At 34.4% G+C, this 14,311-nt stretch overlaps 3 protein-coding genes and 1 long non-coding RNA gene across 4 annotated transcripts in view; 2 read left to right on the top strand and 2 right to left on the bottom strand.

Moving 5' to 3' along the window:
- LOC102578370 (myb-related protein 305-like) overlaps nucleotides 1-1,485 on the top strand; it is a 2,813-nt gene extending 1,328 nt beyond the window's left edge. The window contains exons 2-3 of the mRNA XM_006340814.2: nucleotides 294-423; nucleotides 525-1,485. Coding sequence (XP_006340876.1) covers nucleotides 294-423; nucleotides 525-1,020 — 626 coding nt within the window. The 3' untranslated portion in view covers nucleotides 1,021-1,485. The remainder of the gene's footprint in view (nucleotides 1-293; nucleotides 424-524) is intronic.
- Nucleotides 1,486-2,326: 841 nt separating this feature from the next.
- Nucleotides 2,327-4,933, top strand: LOC102579044 (putative pentatricopeptide repeat-containing protein At3g11460). The gene is made up of 2 exons (XM_015305597.1): nucleotides 2,327-4,213; nucleotides 4,805-4,933. The coding sequence occupies exons 1-2, from the start codon at nucleotides 2,327-2,329 to the stop codon at nucleotides 4,931-4,933; spliced, it is 2,016 nt and encodes a 671-aa protein (XP_015161083.1).
- Nucleotides 4,934-5,308: 375 nt separating this feature from the next.
- On the bottom strand, nucleotides 5,309-7,885 carry LOC107058981 (uncharacterized). The gene is made up of 2 exons (XR_001472460.1): nucleotides 7,773-7,885; nucleotides 5,309-5,909 (listed from the first exon to the last, which is right to left on the bottom strand). It is a non-coding gene; the product is annotated as an uncharacterized lncRNA (long non-coding RNA).
- A 785-nt stretch (nucleotides 7,886-8,670) lies between these two features.
- Nucleotides 8,671-12,360, bottom strand: LOC102606151 (probable folate-biopterin transporter 8, chloroplastic). Its single transcript, XM_006340813.2, has 2 exons — nucleotides 11,548-12,360; nucleotides 8,671-10,524 (listed from the first exon to the last, which is right to left on the bottom strand). Exons 1-2 carry the CDS (start codon nucleotides 12,131-12,133, stop codon nucleotides 9,353-9,355), a joined length of 1,758 nt encoding a protein of 585 aa, XP_006340875.1. The 5' UTR covers nucleotides 12,134-12,360; the 3' UTR covers nucleotides 8,671-9,352.
- Nucleotides 12,361-14,311: the final 1,951 nt, after the last annotated feature.

Raw genomic sequence — 14,311 nt, 5'->3', positions numbered from 1 at the left:
TATATATATAATCGCGAAATACTATAGTCTTTTGTGTGCCTGGTACGAATGAAAATATTTTTCAGAAGAAAGTTGGGTCCCTTTCATAAATCAAGACTATGTTTGATAGTTGAAATGTTTTCTTTCGTACTGAACACCTTAAAATGCGAATTTTCAATGGATATTTTTGAAAATTAACTCGTTGGAAATGTTTTGGGTGGAGTTTCCTTGGGGGATTTCGTGTTTTGGATGAGAACGTCTGTCAGAAATTTCGTTAGAGATACTAAATTTGATTGGTTATTTGGTTGTTGTAGGGTTGAGAAGAAATGGAAAAAGTTGTAGGTTGAGATGGGTGAATTACTTGAGGCCAGACTTGAAGAGGGGGCAAATAACCCCACATGAAGAAAGGATCATTCTTGAGCTTCATGCTAGATGGGGCAATAGGTAATTTTAACTTTTTTTTAATCATGAAAATTCTTTATATTATCTTCTTAATTAATTAATTAAACTTGATATTTGACAATTTCTTTTCTAAATTTATATAGATGGTCAACTATTGCTCGAAGCTTGCCTGGAAGAACTGATAATGAGATCAAGAACTACTGGAGGACGCATTTCAAGAAGAAGAGCAAGAACTCGTCTGATAATGCTGAGAAATCACGAGCACGTCTTTGGAAAAGACAACAATTCCAACAGCAACAACAACAACAAATCAATAATCAAATCAACAATCAAATCGACATTAAAAAGGTGATGTCATTACCAACTATGCCTCCAGCAAAACAAGAAATGACCATTTTGTACCCAAACAACACAATTGATCAACAAGATCAAGTTGGCTTCTTCTACTCATCAATGCTCAATAACTCGACTTCTATATCACAGTCTGAACCCTCTTCTTCGAATGAAGATATCATGTGGGATGACCTATGGAACTTGGATGATTTTTATGGCCATTTTATGATCAACACTACAACTTATAACAAAACCAACACTACTCCTTGCCTACAACCTATGGCTACTACTCCAGCTTTCTATTAAAATCCTCAAGCAAATCACTAGAAATAATTTCCCTCTTTCAATCCTAATTTTGTCAGTGTTTGTGTGATTTATAAGTTACATGTTCGATTCATGGAATATGCTAGGGTGGACGATCTACATTACACCTCCTATGGGGTGCAACTCACTCTTCCTGGACCTTACAGGATACTTCGTGCATCGAACTGTACTTTTTGTTTACTACTTTTTGCTAGTTGGGAAATAACCAAAGAAGGTTCATTATCCAACCAAGAGACATATTGCATTTTGTTCTGGATTACTTATGAAGGTTCAATAATTTGTAAGTCTCTTATAAGGCATCTTAATTAGTAGTGTAGTGTAATTTATTAGAATATTATGTACTTTATGCTATCTGAGCTACAAAAATAGCCTAGTACTGGTGATTAGAGTAATGGTCATGTTGAGGAAATTGTACCATAATTAATTGCCAAAAATAATTAAGTTGCTTGGAACTTTGCATCTTTTTTAAAAAAATAATGTTTTGATATGAGTATGAATGCATTGATCAACTTTTGCTATCCAAAAACAGTTGTTACTTTAGGATCATTACTTGATTTGTGTATCATCGTTAAGAAGAATCGTGTTAATCTTCTTTGCATCGTTCTAAGTTTATTAAATGTCTCTAAAGAGGCAAGATACATTATTCAAGCCTAAAGTCAACAATTGATTCCAACTATACTCTTAATATTAAAGAAGTATGCACAATATTTAAGAGAAAAATAATCTATGTTTACTAAATAAGTTACTTAATAAACTATATTTTGTATGCCGTAAAAAGAACTTTACTTTGTCCGAGGTTTGCTAACTAAAATTCGTCGCTAATATATCATAAATAGTTTAATTATATTTTGATAATCTATCAGTAATACTGAATATCGAGGATTGATCAAATATATAAAAGAAAAATGACGAAATAACCTGAAAGGTCTTTTCTACAATGAGGAATCAGTTAATTTAATGTAGGCACCACTCTTTCTCTTGTCCTTCCCTTTACTTTTGCTCTATTATGGTTACTCCTCGATAAGAAATGCCTTCCATCGATCGACTCGACTGTAGTCGATAAAGATCGTAAAACATAGGAATATAGTGGTGTCTTTCTTCATTCAAGTAAGAAAAAGATGAGACCGATTACTTTCTTTTCACTCGAAAATCATATAGTAAGTTGGGAGACCGTTGTACTTGTTTCAAATCATCATTCCGGCCCCTGTTATCTCGACTTTGTTAACTGAATACTTAAACTCATTAAAACTCGGGATCTTAAACCCTTTTTCCTTTCTAATCATTTGTGATGATAATCCTCTCAGCAATCAGAATCTTGAAATTTTCAACCAAAACCCATCGTCTTTATACTTCTTCTTCAACTGCTAATTTCACTGATTTGCTTCAGCTTTCCATTGAATCTCAATCTCTAAAAGATACACAAAAAGTACACGCCAAAATCCTTCACCTTGGACTTGATCAAAACTCTGTTATAGCAACTAAACTCGTCTCTGCATACTTTGCTTGCCAAAATCCACTTGATTCTCAGCTTGTTTTTGACACTTTTGAACACAAAAGTGAGTATCTTTGGAACATATTGATTAATGGGTATGCAAAAAGTAAGTTATTTGGGAAAAGTATTAAGCTTTTTAATCAAATGTGTAAAACTGAGGTCACCCCTGATGAGTTTACTTTTTCGGGTATAGTGAAAATTTTGGGTGAAGTAGGGGATGTTGTTTCTGGGGAAGTTGTTCATGGGAGGTGTGTGAGAAATGGGGTTGTTTTAGATACTGTTGTTGCTAATTCTTTCATGGCTATGTATGGCAAATGTGGGGCTTTTCAAGATTCACTGAAGGTGTTTGATGAAATGCCGCAAAGGAATATTTCGTCTTTTAATGTTATAATTTCAGGGTATATGGGTGTAAAAGAGAAAATTTTGGATGGAAAATTGTGGGATTTTGTGAAGGATATGCTATATGAAGGTTGGAAGTTTGATGGGTTTACGGTTTCCACACTTCTTTCTTTGTGTGGAGAGGTAAAGAAGAACTGGAACTATGGAAAAGAGCTGCATTGCTATGTTGTGAAAGCTGGATTGGAGTCAGATTTAGTTGTTTCTTCTGATGTTCATTTGGAATGTTGCTTGATTGATATGTATTCAAAAGGTTTCAGGGTTGAATTGGGGAGGCGGGTTTTCGATAGGTTGAAGTGTAGAAATGTTTTTGCTTGGACAGCAATGATCAATGGCTATGTGCTGAATGGAGATTTTGATGAAGCTTTGCTACTCTTTAAAGCCATGCAAGTGGAAGGTGTAGAACCCAATAAGGTTTCACTTATTAGTATCATACCAGCTTGTTGCTCATTTGATCGTTTGAAAGGTGGAAAACAGATTCATGCATTTTCAACTAGGAGAGGGTTGAATCATGAAGTGTCTCTATGTAATGCTTTAATCGATATGTATTCTAAGTCGGGATCCTTGAGTTGTGCACGACGAGTCTTTGAACATGATTGTGTTACTAAGGATGCTATATCATGGAGTTCAATGATTTCTGCTTACTCCTTACATGGGAATGGTCAGGGTGCTATCGTTTTGTATGAGAAAATGCTTCAATATGGGATGAGACCAGATAGGATTACGGTTGTTGGGGTTCTCTCTGCTTGTGCTAGGTCAGGATTGGTAGACGAGGGCATCCGGATATATAGTTCTGCTGTAAATAAGTACGATTTAGAACCAACTTTGGAGATATGTGCATGCATTGTGGATATGTTAGGTAAAGCAGGCCAATTTGATAGAGCATTGGATTTCATCAAGACCATGCCTATGCAACCTGGTCCTAGTATTTGGGGTGCACTTGTGAATGCCTCAGCAATCCATGGGAATAGTGAGGTACACGATTTAGCGTATAGGTTTCTTATTCAGATGGAACCCGAGAACCCCTCCAATTATGTGTCTCTTTCAAATTTGTATGCTTCTTCAAAGAGATGGGATGTCGTTGCTCAAGTGAGAACAATGATGAAAGATAAAGGGCTGAAGAAGTTCCCCGGTTGTAGTTGGATTAGCGTTAATACTGAAACTCATAGCTTTTACGTTGCTGACAAGTCTCATCCATGTTGTGTTGTGATTTATGAGATGCTAGATCAACTCATCTTAGCAATGAAGCGAGATGATAATAGTGTTGGCTTTGAAGATACTGTGAAGGTTTATGAATGATCAAGTTACAACAGTTAGAAAGCAAATTTGAATACGCAATTTCTTCCTGGAAGGATCATAGCGCTTGAGGTCTTCTTATCGACTGAATTATGCAGGATGATGTAATTGTCAAGATGGACTGATGTGTATTATCATTGTGTGCAGCTAACATGACCAATCAAGAGCCTTTTTTGATGCATCTCTCCCTCCAGCCTACTCCAACTAGGCTGTGTAGTTATGCTTACTGTCAGGAAGAGTTGATGGAAGTAAACTGAAGTAGTGCTGAACTATAATTAGTGCCAAAGTGTTAGCACACCACCCTAAGATGACCTTTTTTTCAGTACATCAGGGCGAAGGCATGAAGGTACACCGATGCAGCCTAGTCCTGGTCTAAGGAGGAGTGGGACAGTGAAAGCTGTAGCAAGGAGAAGCGGATGTTGGTGAAAAAAAGAAGTTGAGTTCAAGTTTGGAGCATTGTGGGGCAAGGAGGAGCATATAGGAATGCCATCCACCAAATAAGCCCGCTGGTAACAGAGAGAAAACGAGCAACAAGGATAGGTTGCACAAAGCTTAAAGAAGTGCAAGCCTGTCTTCTTACAGGAAATCAAAGAGAAAAACGTCCACCTTGTCGCAGCTGAAGACCTAAGAGATCAACCTAGTAATACTCTGGAGTCCAAAGGAGCTCTGGTTTGCAGAAGTATACAGGCAGTTCTAAGGAAATGCTGTTGATTTTGTTAATTCATACTTCCCCTTTTTCCCATTAACCTTGTAACAGTATCTTAGAAGTTTATGAAAGTTTGAACTTTTAGAATCTATTGAAACTTATGGGAGCAACACTCATGTACTGAATATGATGGAGAAGTAGCTTATTGAGGCCCTACATTCTTGTATTCAACAAGTCTTCGGAATGATCAGACACATTCAAGATACCATCAAACTACACTGCTAAAATCTCTCTTTAAGTTCAAATCTAGACCCCACTTGTGAGATTACACTGGGTATGTTGTTGTTGGTTCAAATTCAGATCATGAAATTTCAGCATAGGCGCGATCCATACAATGGCGTGCAAAAACAAGGGGTCCTGAACATGAAGTAGGCAAGAAATTGAACAAAAACACATACTAATTACTTCAACTAATTAAACTTTGGGCATACATTTGGTACAATCATCCACACTGGGATGAGAAGATAAAAAGGAAGACCAAAACTCTTTTCTTTTCAATGAACAAAAGCCAAAAACTTGATTACAAGAACTTATTTACAACAGCACAAGATGATGAGGCACACAGGCTGTAGAAAGTACTGACTCAGAGCACAAAACTTCAAAGAACTATTAACACTCCATTTTCCTAGACAAATTTCTGAGCAGCATTCAAGGTCAAATGGCTCACAAAGTAACACTACTTACTTTCGGATCAACTTCACAAAAAGACCTGAAAATGCAACAAACAGGCATAGCAACTGCAAAATAATGATACGTGTGAGTCGTTTCTTCATCAATCTCACATCTTCTAGCATAGCTGTCAATCGATCATTGATTTCTCGTAGCACATTTAAATCAATCGGTTCAGCATCTCTTGGCATATAAGCTTCCAGTTCAGGCATGTAATGTTCAATTACAATCCGGGGCTTCCCATTTGGACGGTAATTGATCCTAGTAGGGAATTCCTCTGGCAGCACCTCCAATGATCCTTGGGATGCCATTCTAACATCACATGAGAAATTAATGTATAAGCAACTGCCTAGTTCATGAAGAATAGGATGATAAAAAACATTCAACTCTCACCAACAACCAAAACAGAAAAGAAAAAGTACCCACCACCCCAACCTAAAGGCATGAGAAGAATAAATGTGGGGATTTCCATTTTCCTCTTGATGTTTGACTTCAAATTTGTTGTACAGCGAAGTATTACAGTATTTTCTTCATATACAACATTACGTTTCAAGCTCTACCATACCATTTGTTTCATCTTTCCTTCAAATTTCACATGTAGAAGAGAAACCTATTTGATACCCCCTCCCCCTCATTCCAAGAAACAATAGAATTGGAGCAATCATTGGAAGTTACTGCTAATTCTCGACAACACAATACATCATTGAAAGTAGTGTGAAACATATTCCTTATACACTATTTGATATGACAAAATAATTTTAGACGACACCTTCTTATCATTAAGACTCTTCCAAGAAGACAAGCCCTTGTAATGAGAGTAGCCATGTGAAAAAGACTTATCTTCTTGTAACGGTCTTCATCTTAATAAATAGAGAAGAAGTCAGGTTGTGGACTTGTGGGAGTACTTATAAGGTATGAGAACTATGTAAGGAGAAAACTTCATTTTTTAAAAATCAGTAATGTAAATGGAAGACAGCATTACCTATTGAGAAATACAAATATGGGGAGGAGAGAGGGGGAAAATATCGAGAACAAGAAAGAAGGGAAGAGAAATCTCTTTCATCAAGAGTTCTCTCTGCGAGGACAATCTATTACCACCGTAAACTTTGATTTATCAATAAATTATACGTACACCTCTACATTGGTGGAACAAAACTTTTAGGGAAAAAAATGTTGAAAAGCAAAAGAGCAGTCTCATGATCTGAGAAACAGTAACCTCCACGATGGAGGTCAATGAACTTCCTGGATCCATCTTCAAGGGGTTGTTTGATTCACGGATTAGTTATGGAGGGAGAATAATGCAGAGTTTATTCATGCACTGAATAATAATGTGGAAACTGTTATGCATGCAACAAACAAAAACGTAGGCATTACCTATTGTAAGAACATTTTTGTCTTTAGATACTCTTATACATGTATTGCTACTCATATTCTTATTCAACATTTTCGTTTTGCTTTGTGATTGTAAAATTCTAAGCCTTTCTCCACCTACTCCTTGGATTGTCCACAGGTAAAATTGTTTACATTGGAATTATCAGTCTCAATACTTTTTTGTCTTCTACAACCAAAACTGAAAGCAATAACAAGTAAAATGCACTCTTAACATACCAAAGAAAGTACCTCCTCCCCACAAATGCGACCAAACAAAAAAAAAGGTCTACTCAGATAACAACAACAATATACCGAGTGAAATCCCACAAGTGAGGTCTATGAAAGCTAAGAGTGTTCAGTGTATGCAAACCTTACCACTAATTCGTGGAGGTAGAGAGGCCTGTTTCCAAAAGACTCAAAAGTAGATAATTTTATTAAAAAATAATCACCAAATTCAGCCAAAGTTTTCTTCTTTTTATATGATAATTGATAACTGGTGTCCGTACAGCTTTTGCACACCCCGACTAATTCCACTAAATACCCCCACCTCCTACCAACAACCAGCAACACGTACCAAGTAACTCAAAGTTCTACGAAGAGAGTAAACAGTAAAAGGGGAATTCCGACAGATAAAAGTAAACAGACCCATTAAAATTTCAATATTTTTTCTTTAACATTTCCCTTAAACATTAACAAGATCAAAAAAATCAAGAAACAGTACTAAAATTCACTTTTTTAAAAAAACGAATCATAACAACAGGAATTTCCAAGTGAAAAAAGAAGAAAATGGGTATGGAAACTTACTGAGAATCAGAGGAATGAGAGTAGAGAGCAGTAATTTAGCAAATTTCAGAAAGATATTCAAGAAAATATAGAACAAAATTCAGTGTTCTAACACCTGGAAAAGTGTGAAAGAGGAAGCTACGTATTGTAACTTTATTGGGCTGAATTGTGGGCTTTTTGTGGGCCCAAGTATTTCATTGAGGGACAACTCCTAAAATAGTGAAAACTTGACGGGGAGTCTGTTTTGATATCGTCATTTAATTTGTATCCCCTTCTTAAAAGTTAAATATGGTTGGTGTTCAGTCATTTTCGCATGAAGTTCAAGTAAAAATGGTCATTTAAAATAATCCAAGCAAGACAAAAATGATTGAGGTTCTATCATACGATCCTTCAGACATTGTATCTAAAGTTATATGAATGTGAACAGAAGAAAAAAAATGAGCACAAGTGAAATAATAATGTCAAAATCGAATATTCATAGGAGGTAATTGTTATATGGTGAATAAAATTATATATTATTCTCCAAATCGATTGATGTAACGTTATTCTCCGAATTGAATAGAATAACACATAAATTTATAACGTTGCTCAACAACATAAATCAAATGTAGCATAGTTATGTAAGTGTTAATGTTTAGTTTATATTGAAAATTTGTTGTACTAGTCCTGCAAAATCAAACTTCTCAAGTTTCAATTAAGTGTACAAATAACATTCTAAATAAAAGTGAATTTTTTTAATAAATAAGTGATCTTTCACCATTTTTCATAGTAAAATTTTTTTAAAAAATAATGAACATCTTCTTCTCTAGAACTTTTGAGATTACTTTCAAATGTAACACATGAATATTACTTTTTTGCTATTTGTTTAATGTATTAAAGATTAGCATATAATAATATATTTAAAAATGTGTACACAATGGAAAGTGAGGAAGTAATTTATTCACTTAAAATTAGTAACTTTACAAGCACACCCTCTCCTCTCCCATTTCTTTTATTATATATGGTAGTGTCTGAACCAACTTACGCACACCTCAACTATTTCAGCGAGGACATACTATCTTCCGCCAGCACACGTATCGAGTAACTCTCATCAACAGATGAAAAGAATTCACCAAATGCTACTATACTTTTTTTAGCTCTCTATGGAACTAAAAAGATAGCCTTCCATTGCAGAAAATAATAGTCCTTCTCAGTATAGTTGCTCTTTGATTGTCATTTTTCTCAAACCTCCCACAAACTCAGAGGCTGCCATCATCTACAAATAGCAATAGAGCGCGAGGGATCCTACTCGAAACCAGTCTCTGATCAGTGAGAACTACCTATGGAGATCTTGAAAAGACTATCTCTCTTGCCTCTCCGCAACTCAACAGTTTACACAACGTGGATAAGGCTACATCGTCCTTCTTCAATCTGCTCGAGTAAAAGATATGTCTCTTGAAAGTTCAGACATAATCAGAGAAACAGACTGCATCATTGTAACTTGACAAGAACCAATAGATGAGTTCTACTAAGTACCAGAGACTAGTCATGAGTCGTCCGTTCTCATCATCATTTCCTCTTGAGACTAGGACATGAACAAATTTCTTGAAGCAGCAGACTGATCATTTAGTCAGTAATGGATTCTCATCAAAATCAGATTCTCTTTTGCGTCTGTAAGAATAGAACGAATCAACGACTCTCCCTACCCTTCTATATTTTCTCGTCCTTTTACTTTGACCTCTCTTCATTCCCTTTTCAGCTGCAGGTTGAGCCATAGGGACATAACTGAGACATCCCAGTGGTAGTAACGCCGCAACAAACTGGATAAGAATCCCAATATGCAGACTCGAGTAGTTACCAGGAGTTAAACCAAGGAAAGTAGCCAAGGAAACACCTAAAACACCACTAAATACTGATGAAAAACACAGAGCTGATGCCAAGAAAGACATGAGAGATCCTTCAAACACTGATGGAGCCAAACTTGCAAACAGCACATGGAATGGTAAGAGCTTAAATACTGCAATAGTTTCTGCTAGACCCGAGAAGCAAAGAGCAAACCATTCATTCGAAATTCCCAATTTGAGATTAAGCTGCTTAACAAGTACAAGGTCAAGAAGAAGAGAAGCAGCATATGTTATCTGCACAATACCAATCAGTTTTCTCATTGGAATCCTTTTGCCGAACCGGTCATAAAAGACTGTCAAAGAAAGAAGCAGCAATTGGCCTATCACCTTTGACATCCCTATAACTGATGGATCAAGATTTAGGCATTGTGTCTGATAACAAAAGATTGATCCGGAGAGGACCGGGACTGCTAAAATTGACATAACAACCCATCTAAGAGGACGAGCAATACTTTCATCTGTAACTGCTACCATAAGATCCGAATACTGTTTTCTAAATATTTCCGTGATTGGTTCCCTAACAACGGAATAATTTGATGATTGAGCTAAACCAAGGGACTCTTCTCTGGTAGCTGAAGTTACTACTAATTGCAGAGCAAGCAAAGCAGAAAAGGCTAGAAACATTAACTTAGGTTGCTGTGTTTTGAGTAGGAAATATCCTCCGATCAAGTTACCTAAAATTCCGCCAGCAGCTGAAGCCATAAATGCATAAGACTGTAGACCCGGCATTCTGTTTTTTTGACCATATTCAGCCACAAGAGCATCTTTGGCAACTTCTGTGATGGACGCTCCAACGTTGCTAAGAAGGACACATGCCATAAGAGCAGGAAGAGCTTCACTCGCAGCTGAGGTTAATGCCAATTGACCCCACGCCAAAACCTGGAGGAGAACTGTAACAGCACATTATTAGGAGCTTGTACAATATTTATACAAAGGGATTCTACATTGTACGTTACTATATACCTTTATATATACAGATAGAGAGTTAGGACTACAAGTTCCTCGACCACCTAAACTTCTTCACAAAAAAAAGAAAAAATAAGAAAAGGAAAGGAAAACACAGCCAATAAGAAAAGAACAAGATCGATAAGTAGAATTTGCTAAAGAAGTAATTCAACTAAGAAAGTTTTAATGCATATTGGATCATTTTCATCCAGGTACCGAAAACTTTAGCTTTATTGGTTTGCAGTAGGTGAACTGTCAAACCTACCGATAAATAATCTGTGTTCATAAATCCCGGTAACATTTAGAGTCAGCGGAAGTAAAACAGGTGCACTTCAAACTTAGAACTTGTTTCAATGGTTCTAGTACTTAAACTTTTGACTTGCTACACTAAATTACATCCATTGTACCCCGTCCTCCCCCCCAGGAGCAGAGCTACGGTACCCCTTCATCAAAAAATTACACTATATATACACTGTCAAAATTATATTTTATGTATATATAGTAGCTATTGAACCCCCTTGGTTTCTTACTATGTTTACTTTATATTTTGAATCTGTCACTGCTCTCCACAAAGTGAGGCTTTCAAATGTCTTAAATCTCGTGACCTTCAACTTCCAAGTAGTGCATTTGGAAGGGTATCACTTGCTTTACTAAATCAGTATCTTATCTATAGAAACTTTTCCTATTGTCAAAGGAAACCAAAAGAGATGACTAACTTTATTCCAACCACCTTTACACTCAAGGAACATCTTTGCTTTTGTAGTAAAGATACCAGAATCAAAACAAAAGTGGCCAAAAGGACCCAAAAAAAGAAGCAAAACAACACCAACACCACACACAAAAACATGGTAAATTGCTAAATCTTGAAATTCCAGAAGAAGATAAAAAGAAACAAATATAGCAGCAAAGTCCAAAGATATGGCAAATCAAACAAAACCAAATGCAAAAGGGGAAGTAAAAATTATTACCTCCAAGAGAAATATAAGGTATTCTATGAGCACCACCAATATAAACAGCATCAGACAGAATTCCAAAAATAGGCTTAGCAACCATTGGTAAAATCCCAAAATACTGCACAAGTTGCAATGTTGATGGATGCATATTCATTCCATTAGCCATATGAAAGTTAAGACCCAACCAAGGAAAACACCTAAAACCCTGTACCCAATACCCAACCCCACACAAAATTGCCATATATTGACTCCCCATCTGAGATAAACCCCCATTCTTCTCCTCAAAAATCACTTTTTTCTTGACCTTACTAGGAGAATAAACTTTTTCAACTTGAGGGGCTTCTAATATCTTTATCAGATGACTTTTGGGCTTCCATGGTTTGTCAATGGTGTTGTTGGTGGAAGGATTTTGCTGCTGACAACATGATAAAGATTGAATCTTTCTGAATTTTTGTACATTGAGTAGTAAAGGGTTTTCACTAGAAACTACTGAACAAGTCATGTTCATGGAAGAAAGATGATTTTGCTGCTGACAACATGATAAAGATTGGATTTTTATGAAATCTTGAACATTGCCACTAGAAACTACTGAACAAATCATGATTTTAAGCAAAAGGGTGTTTTTTTTTCTTGAATAAAACTTCAAAGAAGATGAGAAAAATACCAGTTTTTGGTTCTTGATTTGGGATGATTTTCTGAATATTTCAGAAAGGGATGAAGAATATGATAATCATAGAGAAGAGAGAAATCTAGATGATGAAAATAACTATGATTAGAAAACATATTTTTTGTTTTTATAGAGAAATTTAATTATAATTTTTCTCCTAATTTGTGTGGAAGAAGGATTATATTAGTATATTATATTATATAGTTCTAAAGAAAATTGAAGAGGGTTCCAGCTTATACCTAGGACAGCAGCTTTGGCAGTTCTTTTCTATGGAGATTTGAAGGGACCCATTCACGTACCACATTGGGTGTTTGCACTACACGCGCCTTTCGTGCTCGGTCCGCATTGAAGTCCGACTATTTCAAATTCGCACCGTGTAGGGCTCTAATTTCAAAAAAATATTCATACTCAAATCCAAAATTTCTGATTAAGAGAGGAACAACTTTATCCACTGCACCACATCTTTACACACTTAAAACCTTATTTCAATTAAAACACCTTAACCCCTGATTTATTGTTCTTATTAAATATTTCGATTCAAAATTTGAAATTTGTTATTTGTATTTTTTATATTTATTACAAAGTATATATGTTAATTTTTTTCAATTATATACACCATGATCAATTGAAATATACATGAAATTTTACGTCTTGTTAAGACTAATTTATAGATCAATTGATGGTAATATGTATTATTAAAAAGGTTAAATATTTTATATAACTTATTTATCTACATAATGGCACTTCATATTTCGTGTAAAAATAAATTAAAATTTAATTGAAAGTGTATAATTCTCGATGTCTCGTGGCACAATTTAAATTTTAAGAGACAAACAACTCAATTTTGATTGTTAATTTGAACATAATATCTTTAAGATTCTTGAAATTAAGTTTACATAAACTACATAAAAATACTATAGATCATAATAATTATTAATTTAGGATATTTAAAAGTTATATAAAAAATTATTATTAAAAAAAAAAACATGTTCGTGCCATTACCTACCCAATAAAATCCCACGAAATAAGGAAAGAGAAACTTATTTGATTCAATTTTTTCTGCAAAATAGTGAAACTAATTTGGAGAATATAATTCTTAAAATGTATACAATTTTAATTCATAACGGCAAGTATTTTCTATAAATATAATATGCCAGCATGTCTTTTTATCTTTTTATTAAATTTACTCTTTTAAAAGCTATTTAAAAAAAAAATATTTGCAAAATATGAACTTCATAATGTACCTCTCATGTAAATTAGACGTTGAGATTATTTTTTTCATTCTCTTGATACAAAATGTTTCCATCGTAGAATTTTCTTTTATTATTAAGGAAATAATTCATAACTATGTAAATATTATAAGTTTATTTTAGATCATAAATTTTAAATGTGTTTATTTTTCTTTATCATATTAAATGGTGTTACATAAATTAAGATAAGAGAATCACAATAATTTTGAGGGGTCAATAAAAAAATATGAAGACACGTGATAAGAGATCGTTTAACCATAGATATTGCAAGCACTTTTTGAAAAATAATTTGGCAAAATTTATTTGGCCATAAAATTTGTCAAGTTTTGGAAAAAGGATTTGGCAAGAATATCAAAATCTACCAATTTTTATTTTATTTTTAGGCCAAAACTTGTTAAGTTCTTTTAAAATTTTAAAAACATTACTTCAAATTTTTATATTTTATATAAGAATAAGAAAATCCATTAATTATGAGTTTATATAGCCCAAACTCTAATTCTATCTACCCAACTCTTGAGAGTAACAATGTTACTTCACTTTCTCGATTATATAGTCTGAAAATGTATGTTTATCGTGCATACATTATTCGTAAACGTGAAAAATTTCAATTAAAAACTAACTAGCTACTATTGTTGTTATTGTTTATTTATTTGCATCAGTAAATCTTCGTAACTAATTGTAAATTGACGAATATTATTTTTTTATTTTTTTTAAAAAAGTGAAATATATATGTTTCCCAAAAACGCTAAAACTTCATTCCAAATTTTATCAAAATCTCAATATCTATTTATTTTTTTGAAAATTTATGACCAAACGTTAACTTTATATTCCTAATTTCGTGGATTTGGAGGAAAGTGGAGTG

This window comes from Solanum tuberosum, unplaced genomic scaffold (genome assembly GCF_000226075.1).
Source record: "Solanum tuberosum cultivar DM 1-3 516 R44 unplaced genomic scaffold, SolTub_3.0 scf00020, whole genome shotgun sequence".
Classification (NCBI taxonomy): Eukaryota; Viridiplantae; Streptophyta; class Magnoliopsida; order Solanales; family Solanaceae; genus Solanum; species Solanum tuberosum.
The sequence above is the reverse complement of the archived record's forward strand: the minus strand, read 5'-3'. Positions and strand labels throughout refer to the sequence as shown.